General features: G+C 46.3%; 1 protein-coding gene across 2 annotated transcripts; it reads left to right on the top strand.

Annotated features, from left to right (window-relative positions):
* Window positions 1–798: 798 nt before the first annotated feature.
* Window positions 799–27,148, top strand: LOC137535300 (zinc finger protein 892-like). 2 transcript variants are annotated; one of them, XM_068257130.1, is made up of 7 exons: window positions 799–837; window positions 4,425–4,544; window positions 20,191–20,322; window positions 20,404–20,527; window positions 20,644–20,741; window positions 20,854–21,589; window positions 25,485–27,148. In XM_068257130.1, the coding sequence occupies exons 1-7, from the start codon at window positions 823–825 to the stop codon at window positions 26,507–26,509; spliced, it is 2,250 nt and encodes a 749-aa protein (XP_068113231.1). In that variant the 5' UTR covers window positions 799–822; the 3' UTR covers window positions 26,510–27,148. The 2 variants fall into 2 exon arrangements, with proteins under 2 accessions (XP_068113231.1, XP_068113232.1); XM_068257131.1 differs by having other exon boundaries at window positions 20,449–20,527.

The raw sequence follows: 27,148 nt of genomic DNA on the forward strand, positions 1-27,148 counted from the left end.
AAACCACTGCTTCTGGTGTCAAAAGCTGCCCGATTATGTTTGGGGAATGTGCTGCCTAATTATGTTTCGTTTAGGGAATTAAGAAATGTGTACTGTAAATCTATATTGTCATGTCTCACACAGTATGTTGGAATGGTATCTAAGGCCTTAGTGTTTGAAGGAGAGGGGGCACAGTCCAGGTTGGTTTATGTACATTTGGCCCCACCTTATCCCACGACCACACCCATTTGTGCTGTGACATGTCATGCACATGCTGGAAGTTCTGCTGTGAAAACAGGAATTAACCGCCTCCACCCCCCCCCCCCCCCCCCCCCCCCCCCATCCCAACAGGAGGAGCACAATAATAGGTAGACAACCAAACTTGTATTACAGTTCACAAAATGGGACAGACTCTGTCAAATCAGCTGACCTGCCTGTGCCCAGGTAACAGCAACCCCCTGCAGTTACCACACTTGTATGTGCCGGTGACCTTACAGTGTTTATGTGATGTCTGTATTTCTTGGAAATGACTAAACAGAAAATATGAGTCCCAGGAGAGATATGGTTATTATTATGATTATTATTATATTTGGGATGGATCTGTAGATGAGGATGGCTTGTAGTGAATAATCATCATCATCATCCTAATAATCATGATAATAATAGATTGCCGGTATACTCACAAGTGCAGGAGAGTTCACAAGCAGAGGCTGCAGTTAGCCTATTCACCACAAGATGGAGACCTCACCGCTCCCAGGTGGAACGCACAGACTGGAAGTAATTAAGTCAAAGACAGGAAGTGATGTCACAGCAGGAGGAGAAGTTGCACGAGGTGGAGAGGAGATGTTGCTGGAAGAGGTAATTGTGTGATTGTTGTTATATATTGAGCAGAGCAGAGGTCGGGGTGGACATACTTTGTTACAGAGGAGGTCATAGTACACCTGTCCCTATCCTGATTATCCCCCTTGCAGTAATTGTCATACAAAAGGCTGTTACATAGCTTGTGTGAGTGACCAGTGTTGCCACCTAGCAGGTATTTGGAGGCAAGGTCCATGTTTTATGTAAAAAGCCCGGATGCTGGTATTTAATTTGTAGCTGCACATCATTTCCCAGTAATCCTCCAGCCAGAAGCCCTGAATGCCACCCCTCCAGAGCTGTAAGTGGAGATCTCTCCTGTGCAGGTTCCCTCACAGGCTCAGCTTCTCATCACCCAGCACCACTCCCAGCCGGTCTCCATGGCTGTTGTAGGCACGTCTCTCATCATGTGACATCTCTATACGTGCCTGCCAGTTACACACCACCTACATTAATGAACTCCGGACATTAGGCGGCAATGAGGAAAACAAGCTGAAGATGCCAGAAGCCTGGAGAGGTGAGAGAGAGGGGGACTCTAGCTATCTATTTATGCTTAGGAGGAACTTTGGCTTTTTATACTAAGTTGTAACTCTGTCTACCTAAACTAGGGGGGAATCAAGTTGCCTATACTTCTGGGGGATACTCTGGACACATATACTGGAGGGGAAAGATGAATCTGGATAAGTACACTGGGGGGAGGGGGCTACGTATACTAAGGGGCACTCTGGCTACCTGCAATGGAGGGAAGAGATATAAGGCTTCCTATACTGGGAAAACATAAGGCTCCAGTGTTCTCCCCAGAAGTTTTTTCCAGCCAGGTGGAATGAAAAAGTAGCTAGGTGGGCAGGATGGGGGAACACAGGGCCGGTGCCACTCTGCTTACAGCATAGGAGAAGGAAGAAAGCTGATGACAGCCGAGTGCTCACCAAAATTAGCCAGGTGGTGCACCCAGTTAAAAGAGCCTGGAGAGAACACTGAGCTACTTTTACTTTTGGGGGGAGGGTGGCTATTGGGGTACAGAAGTCTCCATTATGGGAGGAACTTAAAGTGTATCTGGGATGGGATAATGAAAAATATACTTACCTAGAGCTTCCTCCAGCCCACTCCAGGCTTATCGCTCCTCCTCCATCTACTTTCTGATTTGTCCATAACTGGCATTAGAAAATTCTCCATTCTGGGCCAGGCGGCACAGGCACAGTCCGGATGCGCGCACTCCCCTGTCACGTTCTGCACCTGCGCAGTAGTTCTGCATAGGCGGATAATGCTTCCATCGATGGGAGTTTGCATGCAGCCGGGCTGCACATGCACTGTTGCCCCCAGAACCAGGGCTGTGGAGTCGGTACAAAAATCATCCGACTCTGACTCCTCAGTTTATGAAACCACCAACTCCAACTCTGACTCCAGAAAACCAAAATGGCTCTGACTCCTCGACTCCAACTCCTTAGTTTAATAGTTACCAGAACTGGGGATTTGGTACAAAAATCATCCTACTCCCGACTCCAACTTCTTTAGTTTATTAGTTACCAGAACTGTGGATTTGGTACAAAATTCATCCTACTCCCGACTCCAACTTCTTTAGTTTATGAAAACTCCGACTCCAGGTACCCATAATTGCTCCGACTCCTCGATTCAGACTCCGACTCCACAGCCCTGCCCGGAACAGAGGACTTTCCGGAGCCAGTTGCAGAAGAATGAGAAGATGAGGGAGCGATAAACCTGGGGGGGTTTGAGGAAGCTCCAGGTATGTATATTATCTTTTTATTTTCTTATCTCAGGTTTTCTATATGGCTACTAAAGTATTTAATACTTTATGCACATTTGCTGCCTATACTGTGGCAGGCACAATTCAGGTAACATTTGTTGGATTTCATATGTGGAGGATAACGTTTGCTGCATATAATATGTGGGGTAATGTTTCTGCATTTCTTATGTGGGGTAAATGTTTTCTGCACTTCATATGTGAGGTAACATTTGCTGCATTTTTTCATGTGGGGTATTGACTGCTTCATTTATTATTTGATATCCTGGGCTTATTGTTGCAGCATTTGCCATTTTGGAAGATTATCATTACTAAATGGTATACTAATACAAGAACCAAAAGAGACCCAATGACAGGAAAATGGATATATGCATCTGCAGAAAGAGCTAGTTTGATTCCTGGTGGTCACAAATGCCTCCAAGTATCTAAATGAGAGACCAGGAGCCCTATGGTGCAGTATTGTTTGTACAATTCAGTACAATAACAGATATAGGTATCATACTTACAAGCAAGGCTGTGGAGTCGGTACAAAAATCATCCGACTGCTCCGTTTATGAAACCTCCGACTCAAGGTACCCAAATTTGCTCCGACTCCTCAACTCCGACACCTTAGTCTAATTTTTACAAAGGCTATGGATTTGGTTCAAAAATCATCCGACTCCTCAGTTTATGAAACCACCGACTCCGACTCCAAAATTGCTCAGACTCCAACTCCACAGCCCTGCTCACAAGGGTGGGCCACACCCATTTTTCACCATGGCGCTCTTAGTGTGCTGCCTTCTCCCTTTATCCTTGGTGCCCCAGATCTCTCAGGATCCTAGCCACGTCTGAGTCACATGCTTTCAGCCAGCTGCCCAATCCAGGAGGACTCAGGAGACAGTCAGCAGGCCGAGCCACTTAGATAGGGCCAGGGGGAAAGCAGTAGCCAGCTGCCTCTATATGTGGGTGTGAGGCAATAGGCAAAGTAATTTGACCTTGTTGTATGTAAAACTGAAAGACTCTTCAGGGCTGTGATTTAAACACATGTATTAAACTACGTAATATTGTCTACTTCTTTTATCTGCATTACATTTCCCAAATCTTCTTGTTCTATTTTGGAAGCAAACTATAACAAACCGCTCCCACTTCTAGATCATACCTCAGATCACACCACCAAGCCAGTAGCAGTAACCCTAGTTGGGACTTGTTTGCTAGTTTTCTAGTCCCCCCCCCCCCCCCCTACATGTGTCATACATTATGGCTGGTATCTCACCTTCCTAGTAATAATGCAGTTCAATCATATAGAGACAAGACATGTCCATCCAGTATAGCCATGGCTCCCCTGTGTCCCTCAGCATTGCCATTATCCTGCAGTATGTGATGTTTACTTACCCCAGTAATGCCATTTCTTTCCCAGTATAGCCATGTCCACACTCCAGTATTGCTCCCTTCCCCCACCTCCATGCAGAGTAGTAACAGGAAGGATTTGCATTGGTTTATAGCTAGCTGTCACAGTGTGCACCAGTCCTCTGCTCCCATTAGCCTCAGTCTCTGCCTTTCCTCATATCCTCATCCATCTACCACTACCAGCACTGATGTAACATCACAGGAATGGTAACAGTTGGGGGGTGGATGTGAGAAGAGGAGCCCAGCTGGAGAGGAGGCAGAGGGAGGACAGGACTGCAGCACGCTGTGAGTATAGAGCACAGGTAGCTATAAACCAACTTATTATGCTTTCCTGTGATACTCTGCATGGCCCTACCACCCACAAGTGACAGCAATGGGGGAAGGGGTATGCTGTATCGGTAGTTTCACCACTGACAACTGTACAACCTTTATTATTTATCAAAAGGCAGCAGCATCCTGTATGGATCACATGACCACATCACTTCGGATGGATGAGGACCAGAGTCACATGACTGAGAGGATATTCAACTTCACCCTGGAGATCATCTATCTGCTGACTGGAGAGGTGAGAAGGATTCCGGGAGGTCACATGACATCACTTGTATCTGTATATATTTTAACATGAAATTGAAGACAGTGCGTTACATCCTCTCCCCTCTGTGTAGCACCACACACCAGTATCAGAGTTGTAGAGATACATGGAAGAAGTAATGCTTTACATCCATTAAGTTCTGCAATGGAATAGAGAGCAGTACATCAGGACATGGATATTACTGCCCTACTGGCATATTAGCTCCATCATAGGGGCAGCACACTCACATAACATGGATATCACTGCCCTACCAGTACATTAGCTCCATCATAGGGGCAGCACGCTCACATAACATGGATATCACTGCCCTACCAGCACATTAGCTCCATCATAGGGGGGCAGCATGCTCACATAACATGGATATCACAGCCCTACCGGCACATTAGCTCCATCATATGGGCAGCATGCTCACATAACATGGATATCACTGCCCTACCAGCACATTAGCTCCATCATAGGGGCAGCATGCTCACATAACATGGATATCACTGCCCTACCAGCACATTAGCTCCATCATAGGGGCAGCACGCTCACATAACATGGATATCACTGCCCCACCGACACATTAGCTCCATCATAGAGGCAGCATCTTCACATAAGATGGATATCACTGCCCTACCAGCACATTAGCTCCATCATAGGGGCAGCATGCTCACATAACATGGATATCACTGCTCCACCGGCACATTAGCTCTATCATAGGGGCAGCATGCTCACATAACATTGATATCACAGCCCTACCGGCACATTAGCTCCATCATAGGGGCAGCACGCTCACATAACATGGATATCACTGCCCTACCAGCACATTAACTCCATCATAGGGGCAGCATGCTCACATAACAGGGACATCACTGCTCTACCGGCACATTAGCTCCATCATAGGGGCAGCACGCTCACATAACATGGATATCACTGCCCTACCAGCACATTAGCTCCATCATAGGGGCAGCATGCTCACATAACATGGATATCACTGCCCTACCGGCACATTAGCTCCATCATAGGGGCAGCATGCTCACATAACATGGATATCACTGCCCTAACAGCACATTAGCTACATCATAGGGGCAGCATGCTTACATAACATGGATATCACTGCCCCACCGACACATTAGCTCCATTATATGAGCAGCATGCTCACATAACATGGATATCACTGCCCTACCGGCACATTAGCTACATCATAGGGGCAGCATGCTCACATAACATGGATATCACTGCCCTACCAGCATATTAGCTCCATTATATGAGCAGCATGCTCACATAACATGAATATCACTGCCCTACCAGTACATTAGCTCCATCATAGGGGCAGCACGCTCACATAACATGGATATCACTGCCCTACTGGCATATTAGCTCCATTATATGAGCAGCATGCTCACATAACATGGATATCACTGCCCTACCAGTACATTAGCTCCATCATAGGGGCAGCACGCTCACATAACATGGATATCACTGCCCTACTGGCATATTAGCTCCATTATATGAGCAGCATGCTCACATAACATGGATATCACTGCCCTACCGGCACATTAGCTCCATCATAGGGGCAGCACGCTCACATAACATGGATATCACTGCCCTACCGGCACATTTGCTCCATTATATGAGCAGCATGCTCACATAACATGGATATCACTGCCCTACCGGCACATTAGCTCCATCATAGGGGCAGCACGCTCACATAACATGGATATCACTGCCCTACCGGCACATTTGCTCCATCATAGGGGCAGCATGCTCACATAACATGGATATCACTGCCCTACCGGCACATTAGCTCCATCATAGGGGCAGCACGCGCACATAACATGGATATCACTGCCCTACCAGCACATTAGCTCCATCATAGGGGCAGCACGCTCACATAACATGGATATCACTGCCCTAACAGCACATTAGCTACATCATAGGGGCAGCACGCTCACATAACATGGATATCACTGCCCTACCGGCACATTTGCTCCATCATAGGGGCAGCATGCTCACATAACATGGATATCACTGCCCTACCAGCATATTGGCTCCATTATATGAGCAGCATGCTCACATAACATGAATATCACTGCCCTACCAGTACATTAGCTTCATCATAGGGGCAGCACGCTCACATAACATGGATATCACTGCCCTACTGGCATATTAGCTCCATTATATGAGCAGCATGCTCACATAACATGGATATCACTGCCCTACCAGTACATTAGCTCCATCATAGGGGCAGCACGCTCACATAACATGGATATCACTGCTCTACCAGCACATTAGCTCCATCATAGGGGCAGCATGCTCACATAACATGGATATCACTGCCCTATCAGCACATTAGCTCCATCATAGGGACAGCATGCTCACATAACATGGATATCACTTCCCTACCGGCACATTAGCTCCATCATAGGGGCAGCATGCTCACATAACATGGATATCACTGCCCTACCAGCACATTAGCTCCATCATAGGGGCAGCATGCTCACATAACATGGATATCACTGCCCTACCAGCACATTAGCTCCATCATATGGGCAGCATGCTCACATAACATGGATATCACTGCTCCACCGGCACATTAGCTCGATCATAGGGGCAGCATGCTCACATAACATTGATATCACAGCCCTACCGGCACATTAGCTCCATCATAGGGGCAGCATGCTCACATAACATGGATATCACTGCCCTACCGGCACATTAGCTCCATCATAGGGGCAGCATGCTCACATAACATGGATATCACTGCCCTAACAGCACATTAGCTACATCATAGGGGCAGCATGCTTACATAACATGGATATCACTGCCCCACCGACACATTAGCTCCATCATAGTGGCAGCATGCTCACATAACATGGATATCACTGCCCTACCAGTACATTAGCTCCATCATAGGGCAGCACGCTCACATAACATGGATATCACTGCCCTACCAGCACATTAGCTCCATCATAGGGGCAGCATGCTCACATAACATGGATATCACTGCCCTACTGGCATATTAGCTCCATTATATGAGCAGCATGCTCACATAACATGGATATCACTGCCCTACCGGCACATTAGCTCCATCATAGGGGCAGCACGCTCACATAACATGGATATCACTGCTCTACCAGCACATTAGCTCCATCATAGGGGCAGCATGCTCACATAACATGGATATCACTGCCCTATCAGCACATTAGCTCCATCATAGGGACAGCATGCTCACATAACATGGATATCACTTCCCTACCGGCACATTAGCTCCATCATAGGGGCAGCATGCTCACATAACATGGATATCACTGCCCTACCAGCACATTAGCTCCATCATAGGGGCAGCATGCTCACATAACATGGATATCACTGCCCTACCAGCACATTAGCTCCATCATATGGGCAGCATGCTCACATAACATGGATATCACTGCTCCACCGGCACATTAGCTCTATCATAGGGGCAGCATGCTCACATAACATTGATATCACAGCCCTACCGGCACATTAGCTCCATCATAGGGGCAGCATGCTCACATAACATGGATATCACTGCCCTACCGGCACATTAGCTCCATCATAGGGGCAGCATGCTCACATAACATGGATATCACTGCCCTAACAGCACATTAGCTACATCATAGGGGCAGCATGCTTACATAACATGGATATCACTGCCCTACCGGCACATTAGCTCCATCATAGGGGCAGCATGCTCACATAACATGGATATTACTGCCCTACCGGCACATTAGCTCCATCATAGGGGCAGCATGCTTACATAACATGGATATCACTGCCCCACCGACACATTAGCTCCATCATAGTGGCAGCATGCTCACATAACATGGATATCACTGCCCTACCAGTACATTAGCTCCATCATAGGGGCAGCACGCTCACATAACATGGATATCACTGCCCTACCAGCATATTAGCTCCATTATATGAGCAGCATGCTCACATAACATGAATATCACTGCCCTACCAGTACATTAGCTCCATCATAGGGGCAGCACGCTCACATAACATGGATATCACTGCCCTACCAGCATATTAGCTCCATTATATGAGCAGCATGCTCACATAACATGGATATCACTGCCCTACCGGCACATTAGCTCCATCATAGGGGCAGCACGCTCACATAACATGGATATCACTGCCCTACCGGCACATTTGCTCCATCATAGGGGCAGCATGCTCACATAACATGGATATCACTGCCCTACCGGCACATTAGCTCCATCATAGGGGCAGCACGCGCACATAACATGGATATCACTGCCCTACCAGCACATTAGCTCCATCATAGGGGCAGCATGCTCACATAACATGGATATCACTGCCCTAACAGCACATTAGCTACATCATAGGGGCAGCACGCTCACATAACATGGATATCACTGCCCTACCGGCACATTTGCTCCATCATAGGGGCAGCATGCTCACATAACATGGATATCACTGCCCTACCAGCATATTAGCTCCATTATATGAGCAGCATGCTCACATAACATGAATATCACTGCCCTACCAGTACATTAGCTCCATCATAGGGGCAGCACGCTCACATAACATGGATATCACTGCCCTACTGGCATATTAGCTCCATTATATGAGCAGCATGCTCACATAACATGGATATCACTGCCCTACCAGTACATTAGCTCCATCATAGGGGCAGCACGCTCACATAACATGGATATCACTGCCCTACTGGCATATTAGCTCCATCATAGGGGCAGCACGCTCACATAACATGGATATCACTGCTCTACCAGCACATTAGCTCCATCATAGGGGCAGCATGCTCACATAACATGGATATCACTGCCCTATCAGCACATTAGCTCCATCATAGGGACAGCATGCTCACATAACATGGATATCACTTCCCTACCGGCACATTAGCTCCATCATAGGGGCAGCATGCTCACATAACATGGATATCACTGCCCTACCAGCACATTAGCTCCATCATAGGGGCAGCATGCTCACATAACATGGATATCACTGCCCTACCAGCACATTAGCTCCATCATAGGCACAGCATGCTCACATAACATGGATATCACTACCCTACCGGCACATTAGCTCCATCATAGGGGCAGCATGCTCCCATAACATGGATATCACTGCCCTACCAGCACATTAGCTCCATCATAGGGGCAGCATGCTCACATAACATAGATATCACTTTCCTACCAGCACATTAGCTCCATAATAGGGGCAGCATGCTCACATAACATGGATATCACTGCCCTACCAGCACATTAGCTCCATCATAGGGACTGCATGCTCACATAACATGGATATCACTGCCCTACCAGCACATTAGCTCCATCATAGGGGCAGCATGCTCACATAACATGGATATCACTGCCCTACCAGCACATTAGCTCCATCATAGGGGCAGCATGCTCACATAACATGGATATCACTGACCTACCAGCACATTAGCTCCATCATAGGGCAGCATGCTCACATAACATGGATATCACTGCCCTACTGGCATATTGGCTTCATCATAGGGGCAGCATGGTCACATAACATGGATATCACTGCCCTACCAGCACATTAGCTCCATCATAGGGGCAGCATGCTCACATAACATGGATATCACTGCCCTACCAGCACATTAGCTCCATCATAGGGCAGCATGCTCACATAACATGGATATCACTGCCCTACCGGCACATTTGCTCCATCATAGGGGCAGCATGCTCACATAACATGGATATCACTGCCCTACCGGCACATTAGCTCCATCATAGGGGCAGCACGCTCACATAACATGGATATCACTGCCCTAACAGCACATTAGCTCCATCATAGGGGCAGCACGCTCACATAACATGGATATCACTGCCCTACCAGCACATTGGCTCCATCATAGGGGCAGCATGCTCACATAACATGGATATCACTGCCCTACCAGCACATTAGCTCCATCATAGGGGCAGCATGCTCACATAACATGGATATCACTGCCCTACCGGCACATTTGCTCCATCATAGGGGCAGCATGCTCACATAACATGGATATCACTGCCCTACCGGCACATTTGCTCCATCATAGGGGCAGCACGCTCACATAACATGGATATCACTGCCCTACCAGCATATTAGCTCCATCATAGGGTAGCATGCTCACATAACATGGATATCACTGCCCTACCGGCACATTAGCTCCATCATAGGGGCAGCATGCTCACATAACATGGATATCACTGCCCTACCAGCACATTAGCTCCATCATAGAGGTAGCATGCTCACATAACATGGATATCACTGCCCTACTGGCATATTAGCTCCATCATATGGGCAGCATGCTCACATAACATGGCTATCACTGCACTACCAGTACATTAGCTCCATCATAGGGGCAGCACGCTCACATAACATGGATATCACTGCCCTACTGGCATATTAGCTCCATTATAGGGGCAGCATGCTCACATAACATGGATATCACTGCCCTACTGGCACATTTGCTCCATCATAGGGGCAGCACGCTCACATAACATGGATATCACTGCCCTACCAGCATATTAGCTCCATCATAGGGTAGCATGCTCACATAACATGGATATCACTGCCCTACCGGCACATTAGCTCCATCATAGGGGCAGCATGCTCACATAACATGGATATCACTGCCCTACCAGCACATTAGCTCCATCATAGGGGCAGCATGCTCACATAACATGGATATCACTTCCCTACCAGCACATTCGCTCCATCATAGGGGCAGCACGCTCACATAACATGGATATCACTGCTCTACGAGCACATTAGCTCCATCATAGGGGCAGCATGCTCACATAACATGGATATCACTGCCCTACCAGCACATTAGCTCCGTCATAGGGACAGCATGCTCACATAACATGGATATCACCTCCCTACCAGCACATTAGCTCCATCATAGGGGCAGCATGGTCACATAACTTGGATATCACTTCCCTACCAGCACATTAGCTCCATCATAGGGGCAGCATGCTCACATAACATGGATATCACTGCTCTACCAGCACATTAGCTCCATCATAGGGGCAGCATGCTCACATAACATGGATATCACTGCCCTACCAGCACATTAGCTCCATCATAGGGGCAGCATACTCACATAACATAGATATCACTGCCCTACCAGCACATTAGCTCCATCATAGGGGCAGCATGGTCACATAACATGGATATCACTGCCCTACCAGCACATTAGCGCCATCATAGGGGCAGCATACTCACATTACATGGATATCACTGCCCTACCAACACATTAGCTCCATCATAGGGGCAGCATGCTCACATAACATGGATACCACTGCCCTACCAGCACATTAGCTCCATCATAGGGGCAGCACGCTCACATAACATGGATATCACTGCCCTAACAGCACATTAGCTCCATCATAGGGGCAACATGCTCATATAACATGGATATCACTGCCCTACCAGCACATTAGCTCCATCATAGGCACAACATGCTCACATAACATGGATATCACTGCCCTACCAGCACATTAGCTCCATCATAGGGGCTGCATGATAACATAACATGGATATCACTGCTCTACCGGCACATTAGCTCCATCATAGGGGCAGCGTGCTCACATAAGCTGGATATCACTGCCCTATCAGCACATTAGCTCCATCATAGGGGCAGCATGCTCACATAACATGGACATCACTGCCCTACCAGCACACTAGCTCCATCATAGGGGCAGCATGCTCACATAACATGGATATTACTGCCCTACCGGCACATTAGCTCCATCATAGGGGCAGCATGCTCACATATCATGGATATTACTGCCCTACCAGCACATTACTCCATCATAGGGGCAGCATGCTCACATAACATGGATATCACTGCCCCACCGACACATTAGCTCCATCATAGGGGCAGCATGCTCACATAACATGGATATCACAGCCCTACCAGCACATTAGCTCCATCATAGGGGCAGCACGCTCACATAACATGGATATCACTGCCCTACCAGCACATTAGCTCCATCATAGGGGCAGCATGCTCACATAACATGGATATCACTGCCCTACCGGCACATTAGCTCCATCATAGGGGCAGCATGCTCACATAACATGAATTTCACTGCCCTACCGCCACATTAGCTCCATCATAGGAGCAGCACGCTCACATAACATGGATATCACTGCCCTACCAGCACATTAGCTCCATCATAGGGGCAGCATGCTCACATAACGTGGATATCACTGCCCTACCAGCACATTAGCTCCATCATAGGGTAGCATGCTCACATAACATGGATATCACTGCCCTACTGGCACATTAGCTCCATCATAGGGGCAGCATGCTCACATAACATGGATATCACTGCCCTACCAGCACATTAGCTCCATCATAGAGGTAGCATGCTCACATAACATGGATATCACTGCCCTACCAGCACATTAGCTCCATCATAGGGGCAGCATGCTCACATAACGTGGATATCACTGCCCTACCAGCACATTAGCTCCATCATAGGGTAGCATGCTCACATAACATGGATATCACTGCCCTACTGGCACATTAGCTCCATCATAGGGGCAGCATGCTCACATAACATGGATATCACTGCCCTACCAGCACATTAGCTCCATCATAGAGGTAGCATGCTCACATAACATGGATATCACTGCCCTACCAGCACATTAGCTCCATCTTAGGGGCAACATGCTCATATAACATGGATATCACTGCCCTACCAGCACATTAGCTCCATCATAGGCACAACATGCTCACATAACATGGATATCACTGCCCTACCAGCACATTAGCTCCATCATAGGGGCTGCATGCTCACATAACGTGGATATCACTGCTCTACCGGCACATTAGCTCCATCATAGGGGCAGCGTGCTCACATAACATGGATATCACTGCCCTACCGGCACAGTAGCTCCATCATAGGGGCAGCATGCTCACATAACATGGATTTCACTGCCCTACCAGCACATTAGCTCCATTATAGGAGCAGCATGCTCACATAACATGGATATCACTGCCCTATCAGCACATTAGCTCCATCATAGGGGCAGCATGCTCACATAACATGGACATCACTGCCCTACCAGCACACTAGCTCCATCATAGGGGCAGCATGCTCACATAACATGGATATTACTGCCCTACCGGCACATTAGCTCCATCATAGGGGCAGCATGCTCACATAACATGGATATCACTGCTCTACCAGCACATTAGCTCCATCATAGGGGCAGCATGGTCACATAACATGTATATCACTGCCCTACCAGCACACTAGCTCCATCATAGGGGCAGCATGCTCACATAACATGGATATCACTGCCCTACCGGCACATTAGCTCCATTATAGGGGCAGCATGCTCACATAACATGGATATTACTGCCCTACCGGCACATTAGCTCCATCATAGGGGCAGCATGCTCACATAACATGGATATCACTGCTCTACCAGCACATTAGCTCCATCATAGGGGTAGCATGCTCACATAACATGGATATCACTACTACCCTAAAAGCACATTAGCTCCATCATAGGGGCAGCATGCTCACATAACATTTATATCACTGCCCTACCGGCACATTAGCTCCATCATAGGGGCTGCACGCTCATGTAACATGGATATCCCTGCCCTACCAGCACATTAGCTCCATCATAGGGGCAGCATGGTCACATAACATGGATATCACTGCCCTACCAGCACTTTAGCTCCATCATAGGGGCAGCATGGTCACATAACATGGATATCACTGCCCTACCAGCACATTAGCTCCATCATAGGGGCAGCATGCTCACATAACATGGATACCACTGCTCTACCAGCACATTAGCTCCATCATAGGGGCTGCATGCTCACATAACATGGATATTACTGCCCTAACAGCACATTAGCTCCATCATAGGGGCAGCATGGTCACATAACATGGATATCACTGCCCTACCAGCACATTAGCTCCATCATAGGAGCAGCATGCTCACATAACATGGATATCACTGCCCTATCAGCACATTAGCTCCATCATAGGGGCAGCATGCTCACATAACATGGACATCACTGCCCTACCAGCACACTAGCTCCATCATAGGGGCAGCATGCTCACATAACATGGATATTACTGCCCTACCGGCACATTAGCTCCATCATAGGGGCAGCATGCTCACATATCATGGATATTACTGCCCTACCAGCACATTACTCCATCATAGGGGCAGCATGCTCACATAACATGGATATCACTGCCCCACCGACACATTAGCTCCATCATAGGGGCAGCATGCTCACATAACATGGATATCACAGCCCTACCAGCACATTAGCTCCATCATAGGGGCAGCACGCTCACATAACATGGATATCACTGCCCTACCAGCACATTAGCTCCATCATAGGGGCAGCATGCTCACATAACATGGATATCACTGCCCTACCGGCACATTAGCTCCATCATAGGGGCAGCATGCTCACATAACATGAATTTCACTGCCCTACCGCCACATTAGCTCCATCATAGGAGCAGCACGCTCACATAACATGGATATCACTGCCCTACCAGCACATTAGCTCCATCATAGGGGCAGCATGCTCACATAACGTGGATATCACTGCCCTACCAGCACATTAGCTCCATCATAGGGTAGCATGCTCACATAACATGGATATCACTGCCCTACTGGCACATTAGCTCCATCATAGGGGCAGCATGCTCACATAACATGGATATCACTGCCCTACCAGCACATTAGCTCCATCATAGAGGTAGCATGCTCACATAACATGGATATCACTGCCCTACCAGCACATTAGCTCCATCATAGGGGCAGCATGCTCACATAACGTGGATATCACTGCCCTACCAGCACATTAGCTCCATCATAGGGTAGCATGCTCACATAACATGGATATCACTGCCCTACTGGCACATTAGCTCCATCATAGGGGCAGCATGCTCACATAACATGGATATCACTGCCCTACCAGCACATTAGCTCCATCATAGAGGTAGCATGCTCACATAACATGGATATCACTGCCCTACCAGCACATTAGCTCCATCTTAGGGGCAACATGCTCATATAACATGGATATCACTGCCCTACCAGCACATTAGCTCCATCATAGGCACAACATGCTCACATAACATGGATATCACTGCCCTACCAGCACATTAGCTCCATCATAGGGGCTGCATGCTCACATAACGTGGATATCACTGCTCTACCGGCACATTAGCTCCATCATAGGGGCAGCGTGCTCACATAACATGGATATCACTGCCCTACCGGCACAGTAGCTCCATCATAGGGGCAGCATGCTCACATAACATGGATTTCACTGCCCTACCAGCACATTAGCTCCATTATAGGAGCAGCATGCTCACATAACATGGATATCACTGCCCTATCAGCACATTAGCTCCATCATAGGGGCAGCATGCTCACATAACATGGACATCACTGCCCTACCAGCACACTAGCTCCATCATAGGGGCAGCATGCTCACATAACATGGATATTACTGCCCTACCGGCACATTAGCTCCATCATAGGGGCAGCATGCTCACATAACATGGATATCACTGCTCTACCAGCACATTAGCTCCATCATAGGGGCAGCATGGTCACATAACATGTATATCACTGCCCTACCAGCACACTAGCTCCATCATAGGGGCAGCATGCTCACATAACATGGATATCACTGCCCTACCGGCACATTAGCTCCATTATAGGGGCAGCATGCTCACATAACATGGATATTACTGCCCTACCGGCACATTAGCTCCATCATAGGGGCAGCATGCTCACATAACATGGATATCACTGCTCTACCAGCACATTAGCTCCATCATAGGGGTAGCATGCTCACATAACATGGATATCACTACTACCCTAAAAGCACATTAGCTCCATCATAGGGGCAGCATGCTCACATAACATTTATATCACTGCCCTACCGGCACATTAGCTCCATCATAGGGGCTGCACGCTCATGTAACATGGATATCCCTGCCCTACCAGCACATTAGCTCCATCATAGGGGCAGCATGGTCACATAACATGGATATCACTGCCCTACCAGCACTTTAGCTCCATCATAGGGGCAGCATGGTCACATAACATGGATATCACTGCCCTACCAGCACATTAGCTCCATCATAGGGGCAGCATGCTCACATAACATGGATACCACTGCTCTACCAGCACATTAGCTCCATCATAGGGGCTGCATGCTCACATAACATGGATATTACTGCCCTAACAGCACATTAGCTCCATCATAGGGGCAGCATGGTCACATAACATGGATATCACTGCCCTACCAGCACATTAGCTCCATCATAGGAGCAGCATGCTCACATAACATGGATATCACTGCTCTACCAGCACATTAGCTCCATCATAGGGGCAGTATGCTCACATAACCTAGATATCACTGCCCTACCGGCACATTAGCTCCATCATAGGGGCAGCATGCTCACATAACATGGATATCAGTGCTCTACCAGCACATTAGCTCCATCATAGGGGCAGCATACTCACATAACATGGATATCACTGCCCTACCAGCACATTAGCTTCATCATAGGGGCAGCACGCTCACATAACATAGATCTCACTGCTCTACCAGCACATTAGCTCCATCATAGGGGCAGCATGCTCACATAAAATGGATATCACTGCCCTAACAGCACATTAGCTCCATCATAGGGACAGCATGCTTACATAACATGGATATCCCTGTCCTACCGGCACATTAGCTCCATCACATGGACAGTATGCTCACATAACATGCATATCACTTCCCTACCAGCACATTAGCTCCATCATAGGGGCAGCATGCTCACATAACATGGATATCACTGCCCTACCAGCACATTAGCTCCATCATAGGGGTAGCATGCTCACATAACCTAGATATCACTGCCCTACCGGCACATTAGCTCCATCATAGGGGCAGCATGCTCACATAACATGGATTTCATTGCTCTACCAGCACATTAGCTCCATCATAGGGGCAGCATGCTAACATAACATGAATATCACTGCCCCACCGACACATTAGCTCCATCATAGGGGCAGCATGCTCACATAACATGGATATCACTTCCCTACCAGCACATTAGCTCCATCATAGGGGCAGCATGCTCACATAACCTAGATATCACTTCCCTACCAGCACATTAGCTCCATCATAGGGGCAGCATGCTCACATCACATGGATATCACTGCCCTACCAGCACATTAGCTCCATCATAGGGGCAGCATGGTAATTTTTGAATTGAAAATAAATTATTTTGTTGCCACTTTTAAGGCATACGAATGATATCGCCGCCGGGAGACTTGGGCGCAGGATACAGCCGATGTACGGCTCACCTTGCTTCTGCAAAAGTTCCGGTGGCGTTGATTACTATTACCCCTCCAGGTCCAGATGGATGGCGGGGAATGATGTAATTTGGCTGGCAGCTATTGCAGCTATTGCTGGGCGGCCGAATTAGTGTTTTAAAAGTAACTTCAGCTCCGTCTTCTGACGGCGCCAAAGTTACTCCTTGTATGCCACTATAGCTGTAATTCCTATAACGGTCTATGGTGGCGCCGGCTGCGCCCAAATCTCCTGCGCTGGATTTGACATGCTCGAACTTTAAGGTGCCCATACACGGCACAATCAAATAGTTCAGTTTTCCTTTTTGAAATGTTTTTTTCAAACAATAAAAAGCAATTGATTATTCAATTTTTTCGATAAAAATGTGATCAGGTATTTTGAAAAAATCAGGTTGATTGCTTTGAAAATTGAATGGTTTATGGTAGGTTAGATAATAATCATATATAAAAAAATAATAATCATGTAGGTCACCTTTACATTATATCCTGTGGCAAATTGAAAGGGAGTGTTTTATAATTGGGTCAGTCATTGGTTTTCTCTCTTTTGGGTGGAGCCACAGAAGGTTCCCCAGCACAATTGGTTCCCCCGCCCCCCTTTGACTTATATGCGAGTCAGTGTCCTCAGAGTGCCCTCCCGACTAGTCATTGTGGAGTGTAAGGGATCGTGCAATTATCCTACTGTCATGTTCTGCATCCCCGCTGTCTTTTATGTCCCTTCACCCCCGGCAACATAGTGTATTACCCAGCACAAGGGCTGACCTGTGTCCACTGGTTAAGTTGCAGCGGAGAGTGAAATAGTCACTGTCCCATGCTGGATGTACAGTTCAAGCGAAGGTGCCGTTTCCTCCAGGGCTTCCCCATTTCTGTGGTGGCTCAGAAGCAGTGCGTTGTAGCAGATCGTAGAGAGCAGCAGCTTCACGTTCAGCTCTGGGGATTCCCTTGCCTCTCTGCTCTGCTTTCTGTTTCTCAAGGTGCCACTAGATGGTGGCATAAGAGGCAGCGAGCTGGTCAGAGAGGCACCCACCGTGGGGCAGTGACGATTTCTCTCTCTCCTCTACAACTTACCCAGGGGACACAGGTCAGTCCTAGTGTTGGGTTACACACTATGTTGCCACGGGGGTGAAGGGACATAAGAGACAGCAGGGTATGCAGCACATGAGTGTGGGATCATTGCACGATCCCTTACTCAGGTCAGTCCCCTTGTGCTGGTTACACACTATGTCATGCCAGCCTGCCAGTCCTGTCCACGTGTTGTTCCTTATCCCTTTCCTGCTAGCCAGACACTTCAGTCTGCACTTGTCCCTGTCCCAGCCTACCAGTCCACATGTGCTGTCCTTCTCCCTATACTGCTAACCAGACACTTTAGTCTGCACTTTTTGTCCTTGTCCCTGCCATACCAGCTTACCAGTCCAGCTATATCGGCCTGCAAGTCCACATGTGTTGTACTTCTCCCTATCCTTCCAGCCTGCCATTCCGGTCTGGACTTGTTGCCCCTGTCCCAGCCATACCAGCCTCCCAGTCCACATGTGTTGTACTTCTCCCGATCCTTCCAGCCAGCCATTCTATTCTGCACTTGTTGTCCTGGTCCTTGCCATGCCAGCCTGCCAGTCCAGATGTGTTGTCCTTATCTCTATCCTGCTAGCCAGACACTCATATGAATCAAATGAAGGGTTGAAGTAGTACTGAACCTAAAACTTCCTATTTATACTGTGGAGGGGTCTATACTATGGAGGGGGCTTATATGTGAGTCAATCACTGTTTCCTGGTTTTTAAAGGATACATGGGTACCTCAGCTTATACACATGTCTACTTATTCATGATTATATACCGTAGTTGTGCCATCTAGTAGTAATATAAGAGGTTAGGAACACCCAAACCTACATCACTCTTACTCCTGTCTAGTGTATGTCTGGTAACTCTAGGCTATATCTTCCCCCAGATAAAGGTGAAGCAGGATTTTTGCTTCAAGGATAGATCCTGAAGTGTGATCGTTATGGGAAGAGTACAGAGTGTGTAAAGTAATTTCTGTTAAATTGTCAATTTTACTAACATAATATGCCCAAGCCAAATCTCGAATTCTATAACGCACACTGGACTAAAGAGGTGAGGAGGATTCTGGGAGTTCACATGATGTCACTCTGTGTTATCTATTTTAATAAAACACACAGCTGATGGAGAAAGGATGAGGATTCTGTGAGTGTCATGTGACATTCTTGTTGGTATCTCTATACAGAGCTTTTCTCCGGGGAAGTTTGGTGATCATGTTACCATCACAGTGCCCCCACCTCACTCCCTGCCATGTAATGGACACAAGGAGAAGATTCTGGAAGTTACCAGAAAGATGATGAAGCTGCTGACAGGAGAGGTGAGCAGTGCTGGGAATTATGGGACATTATCCAGTAATACAAGAGGTTTGTCTAGGTGGTAATGGTATCGTGTGTGTCAGGTTCCTATAAGGTGTGAGGATGTCACCATCTATTTCTCCATGGAGGAGTGGCTATATATAGAAGGACACAAGGACCTCTACAAGGACACCATGGTGGAGAATCAGCCGCCCCTCACATCACCGGGTAAGAGGAGACTATCATTTCTTGTACAGAAGGGAGCAGTATGGAGGGTCCACCTGGATATTCCCATCATCTGCTAAAGACAGAAACTATGAATTTACTGTGCGTGTTTCCTACAGGTGGATTCAGTAACAAAAACCCACCAGAGAGATGTACAGGTCCTCTTTATTCCCGGGATTGTCCACAAGAAGATCATACCATCCCCCACCATTATCAGGTAGGTGAAACTGAGGGTCATTAGAGACATCAAACTGTGACACATTCTTTCTTTTTGTGTATGCTGTTATCTGTGTTCTCATTTTATATTATTTCTCACTTTGTGCACTTAGGATCTAGAACTTCTACATGGAAGTGCAGTGGTTAAAGAGGAAGAAGAGGAGACATATGTGAGGAGTGATCAGCAGTCTATGGAGGAGGGTGATGTGATTAGGACAAGTAAAGAGGAAGAAGAGACCTATGTGACAAATGATCAGCAGTCTATGGAGGAGGGTGTCATGATGAGGACAATTAAAGAGGAAGAAGAAGAGACATATGTGAGGAGTGATCAGCAGTCTATGGAGGAGGGTGACATGATGAGGACAAGTAAAGAGGAAGAAGAAGAGACATATGTGAGGAGTGATCAGCAGTCTATGGAGGAGGGTGACATGATGAGGACAAGTAAAGAGGAAGAAGAAGAGACATATTTACAGAGTGATCAGCAGTCTATGGTGGAGGGTGACATGATGAGGACAAGTAAAGAGGAAGAAGAAGAGATGTATGTGAGGAGTGATCAGCAGTCTATGGTGGAGGGTGACATGATGAGGACAAGTAAAGAGGAAGAAGAAGAGACATATGTGAGGAGTGATGAGCAGTCTGTGGAGGAAGGTGACATGAGGACAAGTAAAGAGGAAGAAGAGGAGACATATGTGAGGAGTGATCAGCAGTCTATGGAGGAGGGTGACATGATGAGGACAAGTAAAGAGGAAGAAGAAGAGAAGTATGTGAGGAGTGATGAGCAGTCTATGGTGGAGGGTGACATGATGGGGACAAGTAAAGAGGAGGACACTGTTACAGAGGACAGAACAGGTGAGTATTCAGTAGTAAATATAGAATAATGTGTATCTGTATTGCTGGTATGACTGTCACTGCTCACAGACTGGCCATATTAGGGGTTATGCTATGTGCTCATGTTAGATTTTTGCCATCTCAAAAAACGATCATTCATGATTGTATTTGGTGACAGCTTAGTAACAATAACAGTACAGACACCCTGATAGATCTGGAGTACCCTGTTCTGTTCTTTGGAGAGGGTGGATGTTTTGTTCTGTGGAGAGTGAGATCCCGCTACATCTCACAATAGAGATACAATGCTGATCAGGCCAGGACTCTCCTACTCTGAGAGTGACTATATTGTCATATGTAGCTATAATCACTTATTATTTTACCAATAAAATCTACCATATGTGGTTTAATCTAGCTTTACCAGCCTGTGGTAAGCTGATAATGGTAATTTGGTATTTATTTCCTTTATTTGCACAATTGGGAACAAGAGAAAGAAAAGGGTACATTACAAGGGGCATATGAGTGACAGGAGGATACAATCCTATATAATAATGAGCATGTATCGCAGCGTCCCTGTTATTTTGTTACTGCACATATGCGCAGTAACGGACAGCTAGCGGGACCAGGGAGCGAGGTGGGTTTTTTGGGCAGTTGTGTGTGCCCATGCGCAGTGACTGGCGGCGGTTATAAAAGACCTATAGCCCGTTTTTAAATGGGCTTGGGTCTACTAGTGGTAATAAGAATGTGTAAGTGACACCACATTGCTCTACAAACAGAACACAGAACTCTTGCTATAAGTACATACACATTGCTTCCAATGTCTCATTAATCTGTACAATTTACTGCTTTTCCATGTGTGGCCGATGCTTTACGTGTAGGGAGGTCAATGAGATGCAAATAGCTCTGTACTTGTATGCAAATTGTATGCAGCCAGTCTCATTTATCAGGAAGTACATTTAATTGGCTGCATTCCAAGATACATTAGACTTGCATGCAAGGCAAAGTTATTGTCATGTGATTTGCCGCCTGTAACAAGCACAACCTTCTGCAGTTCCCTGTCAGGCTGATAACTAGTGATGAGAACACAAATGTGGGCAAGCACCATCCATGAAAACAAATAAAGTATTAAATCTCTCCATGCAATCACCAAATATACAGGATCTTCTCAAAAAATTAGCATATTGTGATAAAGTTCATTATTTTCTGTAATGTACTGATAAACATTAGACTTTCATATATTTTAGATTCAAATACACACAACTGAAGTAGTTCAAGCCTTTTATTGTTTTAATATTGATGATTTTGGCATACAGCTCATGAAAACCCAAAATTCCTATCTCAAAAAATTAGCATATTTCATCCGACCAATAAAAGAAAAGTGTTTTTAAAACAAAAAAAGTCAACCTTCAAATAATTATGTTCAGTTATGCACTCAATACTTGGCCAGGAATCCTTTTGCAGAAATGACTGCTTCAATGCGGCATGGCATGGAGGCAATCAGCCTGTGGCACTGCTCAGGTGTTATGGAGGCCCAGGATGCTTCGATAACGACCTTAAGCTCATCCAGAGTGTTAAGTCTTGCGTCTCTCAACTTTCTCTTCTCAATCTCCCACAGATTCTCTATGGGGTTCAGGTCAGGAGAGTTGGCAGGACAATTGAGCACAGTAATACCATGGTCAGTAAACCATTTACCAGTGGTTTTGGCACTGTGAGCAGGTGCCAGGTCGTGCTGAAAAATGAAATCTTCATCTCCATAAAGCTTTTCAGCAGATGGAAGCATGAAGTGCTCCAAAATCTCCTGATAGCTAGCTGCATTGACCCTGCCCTTGATAAAACACAGTGGACCAACACCAGCAGCTGACATGGCACCCCAGACCATCACTGACTGTGGGTACTTGACACTGGGCTTCAGGCATTTTGGCATTTCCCTCTCCCCAGTCTTCCTCCAGACTCTGGCACCTTGATTTCCGAATGATATGTATAAGTTGCTTTCATCCGAAAAAAGTACTTTGGACCACTGAGCAACAGTGCTGCTTCTCTGTAGCCCAGGTCAGGCGCATCTGCCACTGTTTCTGGTTCAAAAGTGGGTTCATGCTTCCATCTGCTGAAAAGCTTTATGGAGATGAAGATTTCATTTTTCAGCACGACCTGGCACCTGCTCAGAGTGCCAAAACCACAGGTAAATGGTTTACTGACCATGGTATTACTGTGCTCAATTGGCCTCCAACTCTCCTGACCTGAACCCCATAGAGAATCTGTGGGATATTGTGAAGAGAAAGTTGAGAGACGCAAGACCCAACACTGTGGATGAGCTTAAGGTCTTTATCGAAGCATCCTGGGCCTCCATAACACCTGATCAGTGCCACAGGCTGATTGCCTCCATGCCACGCCGCATTGAAGCAGTCATTTCTGCAAAAGGATTCCCGACCAAGTATTGAGTGCATAACTGAACATAATTATTTGAAGGTTGACTTTTTTTGTTTTAAAAGCACTTTTCTTTTATTGGTCGGATGAAATATGCTAATTTTTTGAGATAGGAAATGTGGGTTTTCATGAGCTGTATGCCAAAATCATCAATATTAAAACAATAAAAGGCTTCAACTACTTCAGTTGTGTGTAATGAATCTAAAATATATGAAAGTCTAATGTTTATCTGTACATTACAGAAAATAATGAACTTTATCACAATATGCTAATTTTTTGAGAAGATCCTGTATAACAGGGAGTGTGCAGAATAAATCAGAAAACCGAACTACCAAACACAGGTGAAAAGTAGATCCAATAGAAACCGCACCACTTCTACGAAGTAGGAAAGTACAAAAATGAACTTTATTTGATATACATGTATGAACATATAAAAACACTAAACACATATAAAGCAGGGTATAGGTGTACATAATGTACTAAAAAAATGATGAAGCAATAAATATGAGCCACCATTCACAGGTAAAAAAGGTACCAAAGCAACGTGTGGGTCAGAAATAATCACTAATACATGGCTAATGCCACAAACTATGATGCAAGGTATCAGATAAAGCTATTATGGCCTGGTGAGCCAAGGAAGAGCAGCATGCAGAGGTGAAGGGGAGAGAATGTGAGGAAAGAGAGGAGTAAGGAGGCAATGCAGCCAGGAGAGTCCCACCACAGTGTGCTGTTAGAGTAAACGGAGGATGAGTGTAAACAGCGACAGGTGGTGCTTGGTAACCATAGTGTAAGGCGCATGGCGGTGCAACAAGATGAGAGACTTATCAGGCAACAACAGAATGGTGAAGGGTGGGCTGATGTGACCCCCCCCCCCCCCGCTCTGGGCCATCGCAATTCACTGGCTAAGTGGCTTCTTCTGGACAAGTCCTTTGTTACTCCTCTCTTTCCTCACTTTCTCTTCACCTCTGCATGCTTCTCTTCCTTGGCTCACCAGGCCATAATGGCTTTATCTGATACCTTGCATCATAGTTTGTGGCATTAGCCATGTATTAGTGATTATTTCTGACCCACACGGTGCTTTGGTACCTTGTTTACCTGTGAATGGTGGCTCATATTTATTGCTTTATAGTTTGTTTGTTTTTTTCAGTACATTATGTACACCTATATCCTGCTTTATATGTTTTATTGTTTTATATGTTCATACATGTGTATCAAATAAAGCTCATTTTTGTACTTCCCTACTTGGTAGTAGTGGTGCAGTTTCTATTGGATTTACTTTTTCTCCTGTGTTTGGTGATAACTAGTGTGGGTCAGTGATATGCTAATAACTCTGAAATGGTGCTAATTATATGCAAAGCGATGCAGCTGCTGCATCTGATCTATTTTAAAACTGAATCAACTTGGAATTCTCAGCAGCTCACTGGCCATCCATAATGATAATTGTTCCTCCCCTCAGAATTCTCTAACAGGAAGTGATGATGTTTCTCTATTGCAGAGCGGAGTCCCAGCATCAGGAACCTCTCAGAGATTGGTCTCTCTGTATCCACAGACTCTACAACAGATGATGATGACATTGGACAAGAGTCTCCTGCAGATATCCTGGTTATCCCAAATATTCCCCCCGACTCCCCTCACCTGTTTAACCCCGAGGGGCCTCCTACCCAGCACAGCTCTCCCCCTGCTGGAGGATCTTATTCCTGTTCCACATGTGGGAAATGTTTTGGACGTAAATCAACCCTTGTCTTACATGCGAGATCTCACACCGGAGAGAAGCCCTTTTCATGTTCTGTGTGTGGGAAATGTTTTGGGCAGAAAGGACACCTTGTCAGTCATACGATATCTCACACTGGTGAGAAGCCCTTTTCCTGTTCTGAGTGTGGGAAATGTTTTGGATTGAAAACAAACCTTGTCGCCCATAAGAAGTCTCACACTGGTGAGAAGCCCTATTCATGTGCTGAGTGTGGGAAAAGTTTTGGACACAAAGGACACCTTGCTAGACATGAGAGATCTCACACTGGTGAGAAGCCCTATTCTTGTGCTGCGTGTGGGAAATGTTTTGGACAGAAAGGAGACCTTGCCAGGCATGAAATAACTCACACAGGGGAGAAACCCTATTCCTGTACTGAGTGTGGGCAATGTTTTGGACATAAAATACAGCTTGTTATACATGAGAGCTCACACACTGGTAATATACGCTATTCATGTACTGAGTGTGGGAGATGTTTTGGACAGAACAGAGACCTTGCTAGACATGAGAGAACTCACACTGGTGAGAAACCCTATTCATGTTCTGAGTGTGGGAAAAGTTTTGCAGATAAATCACAACTTGTCAAACATAAGAGGTCTCACACTGGTGAGCGCTTTTCATGTACTGAGTGTGGGAAATGTTATAGTTACAAAACAACGCTTACCAGACATAAGAAAACCCACACTGTTGAGAAGTCCCATTCATGTGCTGAGGGTGGGAAATTATTTGGAGTGAATTCAGACCTTGGCGGACATGAGAGAACTCACCAGTGAGAAATCCTATTCCTGTACTCAATGTGGGTAATGTCTTGGACATAAAATACACCTTGCTATACATGAGAGGTGTCATGCCCATGGCAACCCACCAGCTCAGGATTCTGACTGCAGAACTGTTTTCCCTTCTAGGACTTTTAGACGTTCCCGGTGGCACCTAGTGGCTGGGATCTGCTATGCATCCCTGTTTGCAGGTGAGCTTACTTCCAGCACGCACCACTTGACAAACAAACCTGTGAAGGACATACTGTATATGTGGATTTCTGTTGTGGCCTATGTGGTCATAAAGGAAGAAACATTTACAGAGCTGTTTAACCCCCCCCAAGTACCATGCAGTGTGGGAGTCTCCCACTGGTTGTACTGCCACCTAGTGGCCCTAGATAAAATGACATAAGTATATGAATTAACCACTTGAGGACCGTAGGCTTTACCCCCCTTAAGAACCAGACCCTTTTTTTCCATTCAGACCACTGCAGCTTCCACAGTTTATTGCTCGCTCATACAACCTACCACCTAAATCAATTTTTTGCTCCTTTTCTTGTCACTAACAAAGTTTTCTTTTGGTGCTATTTGATTGCTGCTGCGAGTTTTACTTTTTATTATATTCATCAAAAAAGACATGAATTTTGTCAAAAAAAT

This window comes from Hyperolius riggenbachi, chromosome 10, assembly GCF_040937935.1.
Source record: "Hyperolius riggenbachi isolate aHypRig1 chromosome 10, aHypRig1.pri, whole genome shotgun sequence".
Lineage (NCBI taxonomy): Eukaryota > Metazoa > Chordata > Amphibia > Anura > Hyperoliidae > Hyperolius > Hyperolius riggenbachi.

Coding starts and splice junctions, on each gene's coding strand:
- LOC137535300 (XM_068257130.1), top strand. Junction 20,742..20,853: donor CCATCCCCCACCATTATCAG/GTAGGTGAAACT, acceptor TTGTGCACTTAG/GATCTAGAACTTCTACATGG. Junction 21,590..25,484: donor TGTTACAGAGGACAGAACAG/GTGAGTATTCAG, acceptor TCTCTATTGCAG/AGCGGAGTCCCAGCATCAGG.